The following is a 19,249-nucleotide window of genomic DNA, read 5'->3' on the forward strand; positions in this document are numbered from 1 at the left end:
CTGGCCCCTGCTCGTCCCCCCTTGGCTCCGCCCCTGGCTGCGGCGGCCCCATACCCGGCAGGCGTCCTGGTTGAGGAGTGCGCCGGACTGGTAAGTGCTCCATACCAATCAGGCGTCTTGGTTGGGATCTCAGGTCTTAGATGTTTAGGTTTGGCTGTGATGTCTGTTTGGTATTAGGCCCAGACTATCAGCGCCCCTTCATCAACTGGATAGGTGGAGCGACAGTTGTTGCGTAGACGATGGCTTCAGTCTTACTGTTGTATGACTTTGTAACGTCTTGTGAGAATAATTAATAAAGTGACGGCATGCATCGCTTAGATGCAGAGCCCGGGGGTCATCCTCCTTTTCTAAAAAAAAGTAGAACACGAGGATATATACAAGCCAATCTAGGCCAAAGAAGAAAAAAACCTATAGGCCTCGCCGAACCATCAAACCTGAATGGTCAGCCAAGCGAGACAGGGAACAGCATCCATGCTGAAGAACATCTGAATTCTTCTTGGAAAGTAGAGAAAGCAAAGAAGCCAGCCAAGCCAGGTTGCTTCGCTTGCTCTGCTTGGAAGCTTAGCTTCAAGTGCTGCCGGAAGAAGAAGAAAGAGCACAAGGATTTGTGAGTTAGTTCTCAGGTGTTGGATTTTGACTTCTTGAAAAATATTATCGCAAGAGAGCGGGTACATGTATATACCTTTTTTGGGGGTGAATGAAATACCGCAACTAGAAGAAGTATGAGGAGTGTGGAGTGGCCTGTTCAATAGTGGCATGAATAGTGAAACAATTATGCAGGGTAAAATATATAGCATACATGATTACTTCTTCCTGTTTTGCCATTAGTGATTTCGTCGGATCTGAATAATTCTTCTGGACCATCAACTTAGAATTTGTCAAGCAAGGTTTATGGACCACTCTTTTCTCCATGATTTCTCTTTTCTCAGGCCAGGTCACGTAATGTCCTTGTGATTTTGTGGGCTAATTAGGTGGCATAATGTTGAAACAAACTGGGGACTGCACTCAAGTCCTTTCAACGAGTTTATGTGACAGGTGATGTGTGTTCTCTAAAGTTTTGACAACAGCTTTGATGGCCTTGACCTTTCAAGCAAACTAGAATTACGAAAAAAAACCTTTTGCATTATAATTCCAGCGGAGCTGACAATCAGTAATATTTCTGCGTAGATATCCATACGCTAAGAGATCAGTATATCTCTGGGTATTTTGGCCAAACCAAAAAGGGTTAAGCAGATGCGTAATTTGCCTGGACTTTAAGTTTTAATCAGGCAGAAGCACATGACTGTGTCTTTGCAATAGACGGACGGTCAGTACAACCGTTTCAGCATAGAGAGTACCACCGCTCCATCATGGGATTTTGTGATCCTTATGGGAATTTCTGAAAATCACACTCCCTATTTCTCAACATAGCTATATGTAGACACATATGGGTTGGATGGGCCATATTTAACTCACTCACACGCACACACAAAACATTCAATACTCCCACTCAAGATGGTGGTACATATTTATCAAGCTCATCTTATTACATGCCGACTTGAACTTTTTCTTATGAAACAAAACCACTTTATTAATTTGAAATAACAGTGACAACGTCCATTAGGAGAGATACAATTTCGCTCATGGGCTCAAAATCAACCATTGGTTTAGAAACTTTAGCCAATCTAGCAAGCTCAAGAACAACCTTATTAGCATCCTTGTTACAATGTTCAAAACTACTAAGAGGAAAATCACAAGCTATATAATAGCAATCATCGAAAACTGCCGCCGCTGCTCCCGTCGAACGTCCTCCATTCAACGTCCTCCATTCTTCATAGTACCAACGACTTCCAAATTATCAAAGTTAATAAATAGGCGATTTGTAACCCGCCCTTTGCGCAAGGGAAACACCAAATCTTAGCACTAAAGTTTTGGCAGTCAGGACATCGGCACACCAATCAATATTCCAATTACCCCAACGATAAATTTCCCGCTAGCATCTCTTAGGACTACACTCGTTGAGCCCCTAAGAAAGTCTTAATCAAAAGATGCATCTTCATTAAGTCTTGATCAAAAGATCTAGTCCCTCCCATTTATGCCCTCATCTATCCCATCAGTTCACTCTAAGAAAACTCCAGCCCTATCATATGTTCTGAGAGAGAACTTCATCTCCTTGTGTTTATTTCAAAGAGATTTCTAGTCCAACCATTCAAGCCAATCCTTTGAGATCTAATCCCCTCTTACTTTCCACTCCTGCTTTTCTGATCCAATAGCCATACCTTGAGATAATTTAAGTGTCGAGGAGATTATCTTGTGAAGCACAAGAGTAAGGGATTCATCACCAAGCAACCCCTATATTGTTACTTTTGGAGGGTGTGCGCCTCCTCGATTGGCTAGGTGCTTGGAAGCCTTCTAGTTTGTGAAGAACCCAAGAAAATGTAAGGGCTTGGAGATCGCCTACTTCATGAAGATTTACCCTAGTGAGGCTAGTCCTTCGTGGTCTTACACCATGATGGAATAGGCTGGTTTCTCCTTTGTGGATCCTTCATGGGCAAGTGTCCTCACCATTCCTTGTGGAATCTCGCAACCAAGATCCTTGTGATCTTAGACCCTTCGTGAATCAAAGGCTCCATCAACATGGATATGTAAGATAGTACCCTATATCCAGACCACGGGAAAAAAAACTTCACCGAGCCAATTTGTGTTCGTGTATCTCTAACTCTACTTGTTTACTTTCACTTCATATCTTTACTTTCCGCTGCCTCTACTCTTACAGACTTGCATGTGTTGGGTGCTTGATAGATTGCCAGAAGAGCCTAAAATTGCCAAGGAAATAAAATTTGGAAAAAGAGTCCATCTTTTGGCTTAGTAGTCTATTCACCTCCTCTCTATACATACTTATCGATCCTACAGAACCCGACAATCTCCAAACTTCCTTAGCTTTTTTGCATTTGAACAAAAGGTGCTTAGTGTCCTACGGTCCACTAAAATAATAAGGGCAATGAGGCGACACTTTCAAATGTCTATTTGCAAGTGTAACATGACATGGAAGAGTGCCATGCAACATGCGCCAATTTTTTTGTACATTTGCCGAGTAAGATAATTTCCAAATATCACACCAAATATGATTGACAATGATTTATCCCATCACATAAGTATGTCTGAGCTTTCTCCCATGTTGGTGATCTCATTCCAACACATAAGCTGAACGAACAGTGAAGGAACATTGAATGTCCCATTCTTGTGAAACTCAACACAATAACATCCGATATATCAAGAAACAGAAGAGGAATTGCGAGAATACATTGTGCATCAATTGGCCACAACGTTGTCTGACCAAGTCTTTGTGCCAACTATTAGTGATGGGATCAATAAAATTAGATACCTTAGACAAGAGATGTCCCCCTTTAAGAGTGATAACTCTTCTATCAACAAAATTTGGGATCCACGCGTCTTCCCAAATATCAATCTTCTACCCATTACTAATTCTTCATACATAACCATGTTTCCAAGAATTTACTCCCACCATGCTGACTTTGAACACTTAAGTTCCTAAATCCCACAATTTATTATCAAGATGTTAAGTGGCTTAACCTTAACGTCCCCTTGTCAATCTGCTTTTTGATGTAGTGATATATCTCCACGTGTTTTATACGACCGTGTTGGGGTTGTTTGCTATGTTAATTGTATACTTGTTGTCACACCATAGATTCAATGGACCTCTCCTTCTGATAGGAGGCCTTTTATCCATAGCATCTAACACAAACACACATATATTGCTCTATTTCTGCTCCTGGATAAAATTAATTGCTTCTTGCTCCTCCAAGATCCCAATTTTCCTCCAAGGAAGACACAAAAGATTGTTTTTGACCTTCAGCCATCAAGGAAGCTAGCCCAATCAACATCACAGTAGCCCTCTATGTTTAAGTGCTCGTTGGCTTTGAACCATAGACTTCCAAGACTCCCTTCTATATATCACAAATTTTGGTGTGTTGACTAAATGTCCACTTCTTGAGTCATGCATGTAGCAGTCGACCACAGTCTCCGCATATGATATGGGACATGTCTTCCGTGGTACAAATGAGTTTACCTACAAAGTCAGTGTAACTCTCTATCTATTGTATCTTCATATTGCACACACAGTTGATGATTTTTCTCATGAGTTCAAGCGGGTCGACACCAGAGCATTCTAGCATCACTAAGGAGGTCCAAGACATACTCCTGTTATGAGAGAACTATCGGTTTGGGGGCCTTGCAGCAGTATCAATGCCAAGAAAGTACCTCAGTTAACCAAGATTCTTAACCTCGTACTCATTAATTAGCTTCTTCTCTAGTTGGGACGTCTCAACATTATAATCCTCTGTAAAAATGATGTCATCCATGTATACTACAAGAATCGTGATGTGCCTCCTGGAGTGGCAGTATAACATGTGGCCCACATTGTTTTGTGTGTATCCCATGCCATGCATAGCAGGACAAAATCGATCAAACCATGCCTCATGGAGATTGTTTAATCCCATAAGTGACATCCTCAACCTAAGGACCTTCCCTCGAAGTTTGAGATGTACTAAAGCCAGGTGGAATTTCCCTATACACTTCCTCCCAAAGATCATCATAGAGGAATGCATTTTTCACATCCAATTGGTAAATAGTCAATCAAAACTTGACACACGCTATAAAAAAATAATATGCATTCGTCATGCATAAGTGTTTTTTTCTTACAAATGAACATACTTCACCAATTTATGATGAACATGTGTTGAAAATATTAGCACCTTTCCAATTAGACTAATCTATGAGTAAACAGTAAGCATGGCAAAAACGGTATGCACCTCATACCGATTCCTAAGCATACTAGCACGTACTAAACATAGAAGCAAACCATCTATGAGCAGCACATATACGGCTAGCACAAGCATGAGTAAATGAGGGATGAACAGATCATACCCTCCGGTTGGCCAGGCCAACGCGGCGGCAGCAGCCTTAGCTTCGTCCGTGGCCTTCTTCTTGGCGGCGGCGTCGTCGGCCATGGTGTTGATGCAGGGGAAGTAGTGGAAGCAGAGGCTGACGAAGCTGGGGACGGATCAGGAGCAGTCGCGCCGAGACGCTCCCCAAAAACCTTATTGCCGTTCTCCCAGGCAGGATCTCGAACGGCAGGTTTACGAAGGCACCTGCTCTCCCGACCAACCATGCACGCGGCCGTCGGGATGGGATCGCCGGAAGCAGCACGGAGCAACGAACAGTAGATGATGGCTAGGTTATGCGAGAGGGAGTGAGTGAACCGAACTAGGTCACTCCACTGGGCATAGCCTTCTTATATAGGCTGTCGGGCAGGAAGTCGTGGGCCTGGGCAGAGGCCCACGACCGAGTCGACGCACTCCCCGGCAAGGGAGTGTCCCGGCAAGCGTCGCACTCCACACTCCCGGCAAGGGAGTCGGCGAATCCCGACAACGCAAGTCAGCCCACAGTTCAACATCTCGGACAATGGCCCACATGTTAGCGACTTGTTACTTAATCCCTGATTAATTAATTCGTTCGTGAGCGGCAAAAATAAGCTCCGGCTCGGCTCATTCCTGCAACCCGCGGCGCGCGCGCGCGTCGTGTCGAGGCGGGGCGAGGCGGGCGGCGGAGGAGGAGCGCGCGTGTACCACTCCTCTTCCCAAGATCCCAATGGCAAGTGGTAGAGCAGCCCTTATAAATGGGTCTCAACTCTCCTCAACTAGCAAGGTGGGACTAAACTTCCCACCACCTGCCATACCATACATGGGCCTCAAGATTAATTAGGAATCATTGTTCATATGGGCCTAAAGCCCATCCATGATTCAACAATCCCCCACCAGATCTCGAGGCACATAAGTTTGTCAACTGTTCCAAACAATGTTTGATATATCAGAAATTTCAGTGGAGACTGTTTAGTTGAACTTCCACCTAGAGCAACAGGATTAGACTTCTTCACAACTGAACAATGGACTATGCCTTGAATTGTCAGTTTGGCGTGCAGAAGTTTCGCCTATTGTCAACTGATACGTGGCTGCCGAAGGCTAAACCCCACGGGTGGAGCTTATTAGTCATACTCCGTACCTTCTCATGAGCTTCCTAGAGATCACCCAATCTCATAGACTGTGACCAGCAGTCGGGCTCACATAGGTGTGTTCCTCCAAAGAATGCTCTGTAGGTTAGCATCTTGCTTACACAAGCTTTGGAACACATTAAGACAAAAGTCAGCCTACTTTACAGAATTGAGAGTAGTACTGCATCTCCAATGGAGTGGGTTCATTAAGGATACTCTCCTTAGTTGACCGTTGGATTGTTTTCCCAGGTCCTAATTCACGGGATCTCCTATCACATAGGTTGGGTTACCCCCATGGCAACTTACGTGGGTCTCATACCCATCTCCCTTGATGCATTTTCTATCACAATCCATGATAGCCCTTTATTAAAAGGGTCTGCCAGATTCTTAGCCGTCTGGATATAATCCAACGCTATTACTCCGGAGTTTCTTGATTTTCTGACAGATTTCAATCTTCTTCTTATGTGCTTTGTCGATTTCATGTTGTCCTTTGAACTCTTAGCCTTGGTGAAAGATCGTGGATGTCTCCTAGAGGGGGTGGGTGAATAGGCGTTTTAAAATAATCACGGTAGAGGATTGAACAAATGCGAAATAAACCTAACGGTTAATTTGTCAAGCACAAAACCTATAACAACTAGGCTCACCTATGTGCACCAACAACTTATGCTAAGCAAGATAAGCAACTATGTGATAGCAAAATATATGACAAAGAACAATATGGCTATCATAAAGTAAAGTGCATAAGTAAAGGGCTCGGGTAAGAGATAACCGAGGCACTTGGAGACGATGATGTATCCCGAAGTTCACACCCTTGCGGATGCTAATCTCCTTTTGGAGCGGTGTGGAGGCACAATGCTCCCCAAGAAGCCACTAGGGCCACCGTAATCTCCTCACGCCCTCGCACAATGCAAGATGTCGTGATTCCACTAAGGGACCCTTGAGGGCGGTCACCGAACCCGTACACTTTGGCAACCCTTGGGGGCGGTCACCGGTACCCGTCAAATTGCTCGGGGCGATCTTCACAACCTAATTGGAGACCCCGGCGCTTGCCCGGAGCTTTCCACCACAATGACTGAGCTCCGAACACCACAAAGGTTGGGGCTATCTCCCCAACGACACCACGAAGCTTCACCACAATGGAATATGGCTCCGAGATGACCTCAACCGTCTAGGGCGCCCAAGCACCGAAGAGGAACAAGCTCAAGGGTACCAAGCACCCAAGAGTAATAAGCTTCTGTAACACCCCCAGTGTCGTGATACAGTAACCCTCTGTGATTAAGTTAATCATTTTTCCAAACAGTGCTTAATCACCCTTGTTCAATATCCCATTTGAAATTCCAGACAATTCAAATTCAAGTGAAGTTTGAAGTTGCTCTAAAGTTGCTGGAAAAATGTTCATCGGTTGTCAAAAATTCCATAACAATTATTTGTTAAGGAACACAACATCACTTTTGTGCAAAGGTGAGCATTAGCAATAATAACAACAACAATTCAACATTTTTAAATGATATCCTATTTATGAAAATTACCAAATGAATTCTTCTGGTCTCCAAAATATTTGTGGCACTGTCTAAGATCACCAGGGAATAAAGGGGGCATTTCCCATATTTTTCCTAAGTAAATAGCATGCCCAATATTTTCTTACCCATCTCTGTTATTAAATAAAAAAAACAGAAAGCAAAGAAGGAGAAAAAAGGAGAAGAGAGAGAAAGCCCCTGCCCCACTGGGCCAAACGACCCAGCTGGCCATCGGCCCACCCTAGCCGGCCCACTCGCCCTCCCGTGTCATCTTCCCCTTTCTCCTGTTCGACCGACCCGCGCGAATGGTCGCCGTCGAACCCGCTCGTCGCCTCCGCCTCGCCGACGAGGGGATAAGGATCCCCTCCCTCCCCGTTGCCTCGATCCTCTCTCCCACCCCCACTTGCGCCTCTCCTTCCCTAGATCCTCCTCTCCCTCTCCTTCGTTTTGGAGAGGAGGCCGACGTGGTCGCTGCCGTGCCTCACCCGTCCTCGCGGCCATCGAGCCCCGTTCGCCTCGCCATCGTGCCCATCGTCTCCTTCGTCGTCGTCCACTTCGTCTCCATCCACGAACGCGAGCTGGGAGCCGTCGCAGAGGGCGAATCGAGCCGCCCCCTTCGCTTCGGTCGCCGATGCTTCTGCAACGAGCGTCCTCATTCTGCTGCTACTAAGCCCTCACCGAGCCTTTCTTGAGCTCCTCGGTGAGCGCCGTCAATCCCCTCTTTTCCCTGCTCCTCTCCTCGCTCGTAGCCGTCGTTTTCGTCAAAATCGTACCCGCTGCCGTAGTCGTGCTCGCCGCCATAGCCATTGCTGCTGCAGCTTGAGTCCAGGCTCGCTACCGAGCTCGTGGAGCTCCAAGGAGTCCAGCGAGCCCCCGCACGCCTCCTCCTGCCACTACTGCTGCTGCTCGCCCGCGGTGCCGCCCACGCTTGTCGTCGCCGGCCGCCGCTGCTCCTCCCTTCCCCTGCTCCCCTCGCTGCTCGTGCCTGCCGCCCGCCTCTGCTCGCTGCTTCCGGCCGCCCCCGCTTTCGCCCACCACTGCCGGCGGCCCCCTGTGCCGCGCCCGCCTACAGGCGTCGTCGCCACCTTCGCACGCCTCCCCAGCGCCCCGACCTGCTGCTCCTGGCCGGAGTCGCCGAGCGCCGGCGCCTGTGCCTCTGTGGCCTCGTTTAGTTTAGGAACTAATCCCAATTAGTGCTAACCCCCCCTCCTAATTAGTGTATGGCACATTGGTCCCATCTACTAACTCCCCCTTTAAATCAATCTGTTAAAAATAAAAGTGTTCCTATGGCAGGTGGGACCCCCTGTACTATTTGTGTGGATAAGATCAAATAAAGCCCCTCTATGACAAGTGGGCCCCATATGTCAGTTGGACCAGTCAACTCTGTCAGCTTTGACTGTTGACTGGTGACTGGGCAGTCAGCACGACCCACATGTCATACACTTACACACATTGCTGGGTACACTCCTGTGTACCCAGAGCAATTTATTTATTTATTATTTCGAATTAAAATAAATCCAGTAATTCCAAAGTGGTTTAAATCTTTGAAAAATCATATAAAATAATCCGTAGCTCGGATGAAAATGTTTTGTACATGAAAGTTGATCAGAACGACGAGGCGAATCCGAATACGCGATCCGTTTACCTGTCAGATGCCTCTAACTATATGAACATGGAATATTCCCCCTTCGGTCATCTGTCTAACACAGGTCCGGAACCGGGAAAATATTCCCGGTTGAGTTCCCCCTTCACCTGTATCGTGCAGCACTACGTTAGAACACTCCTAGCGCTGCGTATTGCCATGTTATGCCTTGTAATGCACTTGCTTGCTATGTATTTACTGTTTCTCCCCCCTCTTCTCTTCGATAGACCCCGTGACGATGTTGATGCCCCTGTGATCGACTACGTCACCGACGACCCCTCCTTCTCGTCTGAGCAACCAGGCAAGCCCCCCCTTTGATCATCCCGATATCGCCCATTCCATTCTCTCATGCTTGCATTAGATTTTGCTACTGTTATTGATTGCTCCTATTCTGATGCATAGCCTGCTTTTGTATCTACTGGTGTACCTTCCTGCTTATCCTAAACTGCTTAGTATAGGTTGGTTAGTGATCCATCAGTGACCCCCACCTTGTCCTTGTTGCCCCTGCTTCAGCATCGAAGACCCAATCAACAGGATCGAAGACCAGGCCCCGGCACCGCACATCACTTTCCCCTTAGTTGCTCAACACTGCTGGGTTACTATCGAGTGCCGAGGGTGAGACCTCTACAGCACTTCTGATGTTAACCATGTAGTGTAGCTATTCGGTCGTGGTCATCGAGGGTGATTTCCTCTTTAACCACTTCCGATACGACTCTGTCGTGCAACCCCTCAAGTGTGAACCTCGGGGGTGATTCCTCTTACGTCCACCTTGATGATTACATCGAGTGGAATTCACCGGGGGTGATTCCTTGGGTTTCCCCTTGATGTTTGGACACACGGATACTTGGACTTTACCACTGTTACTTGGAAAGGCGGGTCGACCCTGAGGGGTACCCGCGAGTGATGTGGAGACGGGTTGACCTAGAAGGTGCCCGTGAGATAATTACGAGGCGTGGCCGGGAATTCTTAGCCCTTGCTGCAAGTCCTCGAGATGGGGCAACGGGGTCACATCTTTCGTAAGTCTCTGCTTGTTACTGCGCGTTCCTAATCCACTACGATTTGGATATTTGATCCGAGGGGCCTCTGGCCTGATAGCACTAACCATCACGTGGGCATAGTATGGGCGTTCTGCATCGTATGCATCAGCCGAAGCTTAATAGACGTCAGCGACTAAGCGGCGCGCGCCGGGTTGGACTGGTAAGCTCCTACCTTTTTCAAGGAGGTAGCTAGGTCTGCTCACCGGCCGCCCACGCAACGTGCAGGAGTTCCCGGGGAGATGGCCCATGACCCTTGGGGGCATAGGTTTAGTCCGGCGTGCTGGCCTCTCTATTAAGCCTAGGTCGGGTTGCGGCGTATTGTTTGGCCGAGGCCGGGCATGACCCAGGAAAGTGTGTCCGGCCAGAGTTAAGCGAGCGTGGTGGGTAAGTTGGTGCACCCCTGCAGGGAAGAAAACATCTATCGATAGCCTGTCCTACGGTAACGGACACTCGGAGTTGTATCCCGATCGATACAACTAGAACTGGATACTTGTGATGAGAATTGGATTGTGATGAGAAATGGATAGTATGGCGGATTTCTTTCTCGCAGGGAGTCGAGAAAGGATCTCTGGCCGAGGTTGATAACACTACTACTACTTTACTTTATGCTACTCTACTCCCTCCTGTTTGCTGCAAGATGGTGGTTTCCAAAAGATGCTAGTCTTCGATAGGACTAGGCCTTCTCTCTATTCTGGCATCTCTGCAGCCCAGTCCACATATACCACCTTCCTTAGATAATGTTGCATATGTAGTGTAGATCCTTGCTTGCGTGTACTTTGGATGAGTACTCACGGTTGCTTTGCTCCCCCTTTTCCCCCTTCTTTCTTCTTTCTGGTTGATGCAACCAGATGCTGGAGCCCAGGATCCAGACAACCCCATCGACGACTACTACTACCCCGAGGGTGCCTACTACTACATGGAGACCGCTGACGACCAGGAGTAGTTAGGAGGCTCCCAGGCAGGAGGCCTTGCCTTTTCGATCAATGTTGCTTTTGTGCTAGCCTTCTTAAGGCAAATTTGTTTAACTCATGTCTGTACTCAGATAATGTTGCTTCCGCTGACTCTTGTGTATTCGAGCTTATGTATTCGAGCCCTCGAGGCCCCTGGCTTGTAATATAAAGCTTGTATTATTTTAATTTGTGTCTAGAGTTGTGTTGTGATATCTTCCCGTGAGTCCTTGATCTTGATCGTACACATTTGCGTGTATGATTAGTGTATGATTGAATTGAGGGCGTCACAAGTTGGTATCAGAGCCGACTGCCTATAGGTAGCCCCCTTTCCAACTCCTTGGCCGATGTTGAGTCTAGTCACTGAAAAACTTTTACTAACATTGGCTGTGTGTCTTACGAGCCCACGTCGCCATTGGGTGATATTAAGATCTTTTACTCCTCGTCTATACTCTGGGACTCTGTTCTCTCTTCTATTCAGGTTAAATGAATTTACTAACTACATTAGGTTCTCGGAACGACTTTCCCGGAGAGCCCCTTCATTCCGGATGCTTGCCTGCTTCACCAGAAGACTTTGGAGATACTATCCGATCTACTCCCGAGAACTTGTGTTCATTTCTTTTGCAATCCATTAACACCGTTGAATCCTTATGGATAACTACGTACCCTTGCCGTTCATACTTCCATCCCTAGTTATTGTTATTGCAAGATACCCGAAAGTATGAATCCTTTTTTTCGACTGCCTTGCAGCTCTTTTCTGCCTAAATAACCCTATGAACAATTCCTCACACTTATCGGGGATTCGTTCATCCCTAGTTGATTATATGTCTCACAAAATTCTTTGAATGCAATTCGATCTCCCGAAGATCCTCTGCAGCCTAGTGCTCCCGAAAGTCTTGTCTGCCTGCATTATGGTTAAATCCATATGTCCGGCAATATTCATTAAAATCCTTTGTCATTGTCATCCTGAGCCTATTGATTCATTATGTCGCGATTGCTCGCAATCATCAGTCGAACCCTGAAATTTGACCTTCATGCTCATACGTCATTCTGGACATGAGTTGGATCTTGGCCAATCATGTTGTAATTGATTGTCCACCTAGTTCCCTTCAACTTGAACGCTGAATTATTCAGCTGTTTCTATAATCGGATGCCTTTGCATTCTTTCTTTCTTCTGATTGAGTACTGATACTCATAGATCCATTGAGGAGCGCTAAATCCTTTGTTGGATTATTATCCGGCAATGTCCTTCATATTCAAAATCTCGTGCGCTCTTCCCCTGATACATATTGCCTTCGGTAAAATTGTATGCTCTGCTTATTGTCAACCATACTCTACTATTGAGCTGATGTTATATGCTCTGGAAGTTAGTGGTATATGTTCCTAAGATACCCCTACGGGTTGAACCTATGCCTTCCCTAATCCGTGTGAACTCAAAAGAGAAGTGAGTCATACTCTTCTGGTCTTTTGCCAGATAAAATTTCAACTCTACAACTTCTTCAGAGACGAGAAGTGAATGAAAGGTTATGCATTGAAGAAGTGGGAGTCGACCTTGAACCCTTGTGTTCATGCCCATGGACCCGATGTAGAACTTATCATGGAAGCTGCTCCTAAAAACAATTATTTCTTTGGTACAAGCTCATCTTGTATCTATGAATTGATCCTTTGCAATCGTGGTTCCGACCATATTTCCTCCTTGATTCCATTTATCGGATAAGTTAAAATACTTATCCTCTGCAAATCATTCCCCCCGTCCAACCTCTACTCCAATTTACCTTCCGACATTACACCTAGTACCTCATATTGGGAAGTTTTATAACCCATCACATCATTCCTAGCCTGATCGGCTATATTTTTTTATCGTGTCAAATTTTAACTGTGCTACCTGGTCCTTCTTTCCCGAGCACAGTTTCCGACGATGAGCTAAGCTTACATCGATCTTCCTCGTCATATCTTTCCGCCTTGAACAACAAACTTGATTTCGAGTTTGTGTTGTACCCGTGGATCCAATAACCTTTCGCTTCATCATTCCTTTGACTTGATGTCATCGTCGATCGATTACCTCTTCATGAAATCTCTTAACAAAGGTGTCGTGATCATCATCAACATTCTGAGCTCTTCCAGGATATCAATTGAATTCGTGATGAGAAATACCCTCCTTGCCCCTCGATGATTTGTGTTGTCATCGACAACATTCTTGCCTTTCCCCCTACACAAACTTGTTCATATAATTTTTGAAATACATCCTTTCGACATGCTGATGGATTGCAGCTGAACCCATCGGCCACATCCTCATCCTTTTCCTGATAAAATTGCATCAGATGTTCTAAAAATTCCCAATGGATCCTTTGTGTTCCCAGTGTCCCACCTTTAACCGATGACCATGGCAATGATATCCCGAAGCATGTCTGTGGTACTCCGATCATCAACAAGAACATTGGAAGCGCAATGCTGAATTTTTCTGATCAATTATCGAAACACCGTTGTATGGGTAATACTCACAATTTCCTTTCCCCTTTGTCTAAATGGTTTCATACATGGGCCTTATCATGTATATCATGCTTTGCCTTCCCCTGCGAAAGCTATACTCCTAATACTTGGGTTTAAACACATTTTCCTTTCCATTGTTTTGTTTAACCTTTCTTGTGATCTATATGATATAAGCAGTAATATTTCCCTGCTTAGGTAAACATCTTGGTTGAACAACTCTGTCAGTAATACCCTGTTACTATTGTTGATAACATTATGGTACCACCGATGGACAAGAACCTTGCCTATTGGTCCACCTCGTTCCAATGAGCAGGTGTCGTGGTTCTAAGTCTGACAGTAGAATGGGGGTAGGTATGGAGAGGCAAGATCCTAGCTATGGAGTAGTTGTACACACGAGTGTTTTACGAGTTCAGGCCCTTCTCGGAGGAAGTAATAGCCCTACGTCTCGGAGCCCAGAGGCAGTCGACTGGTTTATGTGTATATGAGTTATAGGGGTGCGAACCCTTTACACTGAGGAGGGGGGTGGCTTATATAGAGTCCGCCAGACCCCTCCGGCCCTCAGTTATGCAGGGTTTAAAGTACATTAAGATAGGGGGTTACTGGTAACGCCCTCATAAAGTGCCATGAAGACTATTAAAAGCTACTTAATGACAGACCGTTGCGTGCTGAGTGACTTTAGGTCTCCTGGCCATCGAGTGGTTAGCTTCATGGTCGAGTGGCTATCTTCAACGTCGAGTGTCCTTGAGTTCGTCGAGTGAAGTCCTTCTTGGTCGACTGGAAGGTAGCTTCTTCTAAGGATGTCCTTGGGTAGGGTATCCTAGATAGGTTCATGACCCTACCCTAGGTACATGACTTCGTCATTAGCCCCCGAATGGATCGAGGTTCGAGTGAGGAAGGACTTGATAATTTTCTCCGACCTATTTCCCGTGCTCTGATTATGTCGTATCCTGGATCAACGGTTTTTCTTTTTTGGCGTTGGCATTAACTTTTCTTTCAGTCGCCTTGATCCATTCCTTTCTTCTGTCGAGTGAAATTTTGAACTTAGTGAACTTCCGAGCGACGGATTGCAGGAAATCTATCGTCTGACAGATTGATCTGTCGTTAGCGGATTTTGTGGGATCCAAATTTTGGGAAGCGCGCGAAGCGGGGCGGACCGCGGTACTCGGATGGGATAAGGCGTGGACGCCTCGATCTCCGCGCCACCTTTTTCACCACGTATCATGCGTGCGCAACTGTTTCGGGATGTGACAGGACCGCCCGGGCCTACTTGTCAGCCACTCGGAAGCGTCCTTATATAAAGCGCCGGGCGAGGGTTTTTGAACAGTGCCTTCTCATTCTCCTCTCTGCCCTCTTTGCCTCCGCCCGCTGTGCCTGCTCTCGCCTCCGCCTATCCACTCCTCGCGTGCTTCGCCGGCGACAATGGTGAAGGAGAAGACGGCGGCCTTGGAGAGCACAAAGAAGGCGACGGCAACGGGGAAAGCGAAGGGGAGAGCGTCCAGTCGGGGCGGATCTTCGTCAAGGTCCCGCCTGCCAAAAGGTTGGGTCCAAGGGGATTGGATCCGCTCGACCATCACCGAGACGGATCTCAATGACCTGGCCAACGAGGGTCTGATCCCCCACGGGTCAGCAAGGCTTCCGGGTACCGAGTGTCAACCGCAACCGCAGGAGGGTGAGTGCGTTCTCCTAGCCACTCATGTAGACCGTGGATTCTCTCTGTCACCGAGTGTTTTCTTCCGAGGGTTTCTGAATTTCTTTGGGGCGCAACTCCACCATTTCACTCCCAATTCCATCGCCTATCTTGCCGCTTTCGTGTCCATGTGCGAGAACTTCCTGGGTTGTCGACCACACTGGGGTCTCTTTAAGCACATATTCACCTGTCGCTCACAGACGGTGAAAAAGGCGAGTCCGGATGATGAGAGGACTAAGGTTATCCAGATGTGCGGGGGTCTTGGGATTCCGATGAGGAATAAGAGTACTTTCCCGGCCATGACCCTTCCTGAGTCGGTCAGAGGGTGGCAGTCGACTTGGTTCTACTGCCAAGACGAGTCGATGCCAGGGCAGTCGACTGGTCTCCCTCCGTTCTCCATGGACCGAGTGGACAAACCCTCTTCTCTGAAGGTGCTTCCTGAGGAGAAAGCTCAGGTAAAAATGTTGATGGAGCGCGTAGTCCAACTCGTTAGGGACGGAGTGACGGATATGGATCTTCTGGAGGTCTTCCTTAGACAGCGCATCCAACCGCTTCAGTACTGAGGCCACCCGATGTGGCTGTACTGTGGTACCGAAGACACCACTCGGGTCCATCCAGAAGCGATCGACGATGCCACACTGGAGAGGTGGGTGACCGCAATCACAGGGAATAAGGACAACCCTCGAGGGGCTAGGAGGATCCCACCACTCGACTGTACCTACACACCGGACACGGTATGACCACTTATCTCCAATTGTAATCTTGCTTTATTCATTCTGCTTCACTGCGAATTGGTCGACTGACCTTCGTCTTGTTTTGTTGTCTGACAGGCCACCACTGAGTTATACTCGATGCCCAATGGAGCGCAAACGCCGACTGAGGAGGAAGAAGGAAGTGGGGGCGAAAGCCCGGAGGAGTGGGATTCGGATGCTGACGACGATGATGAGGGTGATGACTCTGGTGAGGAGGAAGAGGAGGAGGAGGAGGAGGAGGAAGTTGTACCTCCTCGCTCGGAAAGACGCTCGAAGCTTGTCCATGATCCCGCGGCCGAGCGTGGTAAGGGGGTCGCAACCGTCACGCAGTCGTCCAAGCGCCCTCGGACTACTTCTCCGGTGCCGACTGAGAAAGCTCCGAAGCAATCTCGAGTGGCGTCGTCGAAGTCGGCGAAGGTCTTGCCGAAGATGAAGATGGTGATCCCCACTATCTCAGGGTAATGGTGTAGCTTAAGTTTGTATGTTCCACATGAACTTATTCTTGGTCGACTCACGAGCTAATCGACTGACTTCTGGAACTGCAGTGCTGCTACTTCTGATACCTCGGCCAGAGCTGAAGATCAGGAGATGGAGGATGCTGTTACTTTGAAACCTGGTATGACTCTTGTAGTTCCGTCTTCAGTCGATTGGCTTCTTGTCTCTAATTTTGATTCTTTTTCTGCAGCTTCATCTAACGTCATTATCGACCTTCCCGACAACAACGACGAGGAACCACTGAGGCAGAGAAGGAACAAGAAAGCGTTTGCTGGCAAGGCGACTCAGGACGTGCCAGCACCCGAGACATTGGTCGTGGAGGGAGACAATGTCACTCGGCCCATCGTAACCTTTGCGGTGTCGTTGACGAGTGCTCGTCCTTCATTGTCGAGTGCTGCTCAACCCTCGCTTTTCTCAACCTACCACGTCCCAGAAGACCAAGCTAGTGCTGCTAAAGAAGCAATACGCCAAGCGGGGGTCATGATGGAGCAAGTGAAGGCGATTCGAGAAGCTAGCCAGGTAGCCTATGACGCCAGTTCAGTTCTTTAGAGTAATGTTCAGGTCAGTCGATCACTGCCTGTTCTGTTAGGATATGATATCTGAAAACTCTTCTTTCTGAAATTCCTAGAGTTTGTCTTACACCCATTGTGTGTGTCGATTGAAATTCCGGGTTAGTGGGGGCACGCTGAGTGCACCCACTGGGTGTAGTCCCCAAGGCTATGGTGGACTGCTGGCAGTCGACCATAGTCTTTATGTCTTAACTTTTTTCCTTACTCGACTAGGTCGAATAGATTCATAGACCGGTGGGGGCACGCTGAGTGCACCCACTAGGTGTAGTCCCCGAGACTGTGGTCGACTGCTGGCAGTCGACTACAGTCTGAAGAACACCTCCCGTTTTTTTTGTTGGTTGATTGGTCGACTCTAACTGTTGAAACTAGTGGGGGCACGCTGAGTGCACCCACTGGGTGTAGTCCCCGAGACTATGGTCGAATGTTTGTATTCGGCCGTAGTCTTAGAAACGCTATGATTTTTCCTTAGTCACTCGGAAGTGAATTGTCTTTGACATCTGTCGATTGGTTCTTCGTAGAAGTCATGCGACCTTGTGGCTCGTTATACTGAGTTGGAGAACAAACACATCCAGCTCGAGCTTGATCTGAAACTGACCCAAGAGAACCTAACGAAGGCGAAGGAGGAAGCTAAATGTATGTTTGGTGAGGCCTTCGACGACTGCCTTTGCCTCTCGTTTGTTTCAGAGTCTGATCTCACTGTAACTTTGCAGACAAAGTGAGGGATGCCCTGAAGAAGAAAGACCTTGACTTGGCTGAGATGCAGAAAGCGGCTTTAGAGAAGACCAAGCTCGCAGATGAGAAGCTGGCTTCAGTCACCAAGCTTGAAGAAGAAAATACCAATTTGAAAGCTGCTCTTGATGCTGCCAACAAGGAGGTCAGTCGACTGAAAAGTGACAAGATTGCCCTGAATGACAAGGCCGGTGAGTTGGTGGGAAAGAAGAACGATCTGGAGGCTTATCTGGGTGGACTCGCCAAGAAGCTATTCCTCATGCTTGAAGGTAATCTTTTGTATCAAACAGACATTTTAACTGTGATCTCCGACTGTTGTCTTGACTCGGTGGTTATGCTTGCAGAATTTTGCCAGAACTTTGAAGAGGAGACTGGTCGACTAGAAATAAACCTAGATCCCATCAACTCTCCCGTGAAAGATGAAGTCTCCATGAATGTGCTCCGGCTTGAATCTCGCGTTGCTGCCGTCATCGACTATCTCACAAGGCTGAAGGTCGCAACTTCTCGCATCGACACAACACTCTGGCCAAGAGAGACACTCCAGAACGACCTCGAGTCTCTGATGACTCGACTAAACGAGGTCCCAAGTCGAGTGCAGGAGTGGAAGAAGTCTTCGGCCAGGTGTGGTGCGGATGTTGCTCTGTCTCTGGTCCGTGTTCACTGCAAGGATGCGCGAGAGGACAAGCTAGTGGCCCTTAGGGTGGCTAACACCAAGAAGCACGATTTCCGATCTTTCATGGAGACCTTCATCGCTGTTGCCACTCGGATTGCAGATGGAGTCGACCTGGATGAGTTTGTTGCACCTTCCAGCCCTCCACAGGAGGGATAAAAAACTTCTGAGCTTGATACTTTAAATTTGCCTCGGTATGCCGAGTGAGTTTTGTAACCGACAAACCTTAACAGGCTTAGCTCCTGAGCACTTTCAGTTCCGTTAGGTGTTATCCGAACTTGGATTCAACGTTGAATATGTTTGCATTTGGTTTGAGGTGTCTTTTGCAGATTAAAGCGAGGCGCTCATTGCAATCGACTTGTTCCCCAATACTCTTAGGCGAGCACTTGGCTGCAGCTAAGCCCCCGAGTGGGAGGTTTGCTCTCCACTCTATAGGATTTTCAAAAACTTAGGCGAGCACTGGGCTGCAGCTAAGCCCTCGAGTGGGAGGTTTGCTCTCCACTCGGTAGGATTTTCAAAAACTTAGGCGAGCACTGGGCTGCAGCTAAGCCCCCGAGTGGGAGGTTTGCTCTCCACTCGGTAGGATTTTCAAAAACTTAGGCGAGCACTGGGCTGCAGCTAAGCCCCCGAGTGGGAGGTTTTCTCTCCACTCGGTAGGATTTTCA

At 47.5% G+C, this 19,249-nt stretch overlaps 1 protein-coding gene across 1 annotated transcript in view; it reads left to right on the forward strand.

The window, feature by feature from the left end:
• Nucleotides 1-806, forward strand: part of LOC119364077 (uncharacterized protein At3g27210-like) — a 10,157-nt gene extending 9,351 nt beyond the window's left edge. Inside the window, exon 4 of the mRNA XM_037629481.1 lies at nucleotides 460-806. Coding sequence (XP_037485378.1) covers nucleotides 460-611 — 152 coding nt within the window. The 3' untranslated portion in view covers nucleotides 612-806. The remainder of the gene's footprint in view (nucleotides 1-459) is intronic.
• The last annotated feature ends 18,443 nt before the right edge of the window (nucleotides 807-19,249 follow it).

The sequence above is a fragment of the Triticum dicoccoides genome, chromosome 2B (assembly GCF_002162155.2).
Source record: "Triticum dicoccoides isolate Atlit2015 ecotype Zavitan chromosome 2B, WEW_v2.0, whole genome shotgun sequence".
Classification (NCBI taxonomy): Eukaryota; Viridiplantae; Streptophyta; class Magnoliopsida; order Poales; family Poaceae; genus Triticum; species Triticum dicoccoides.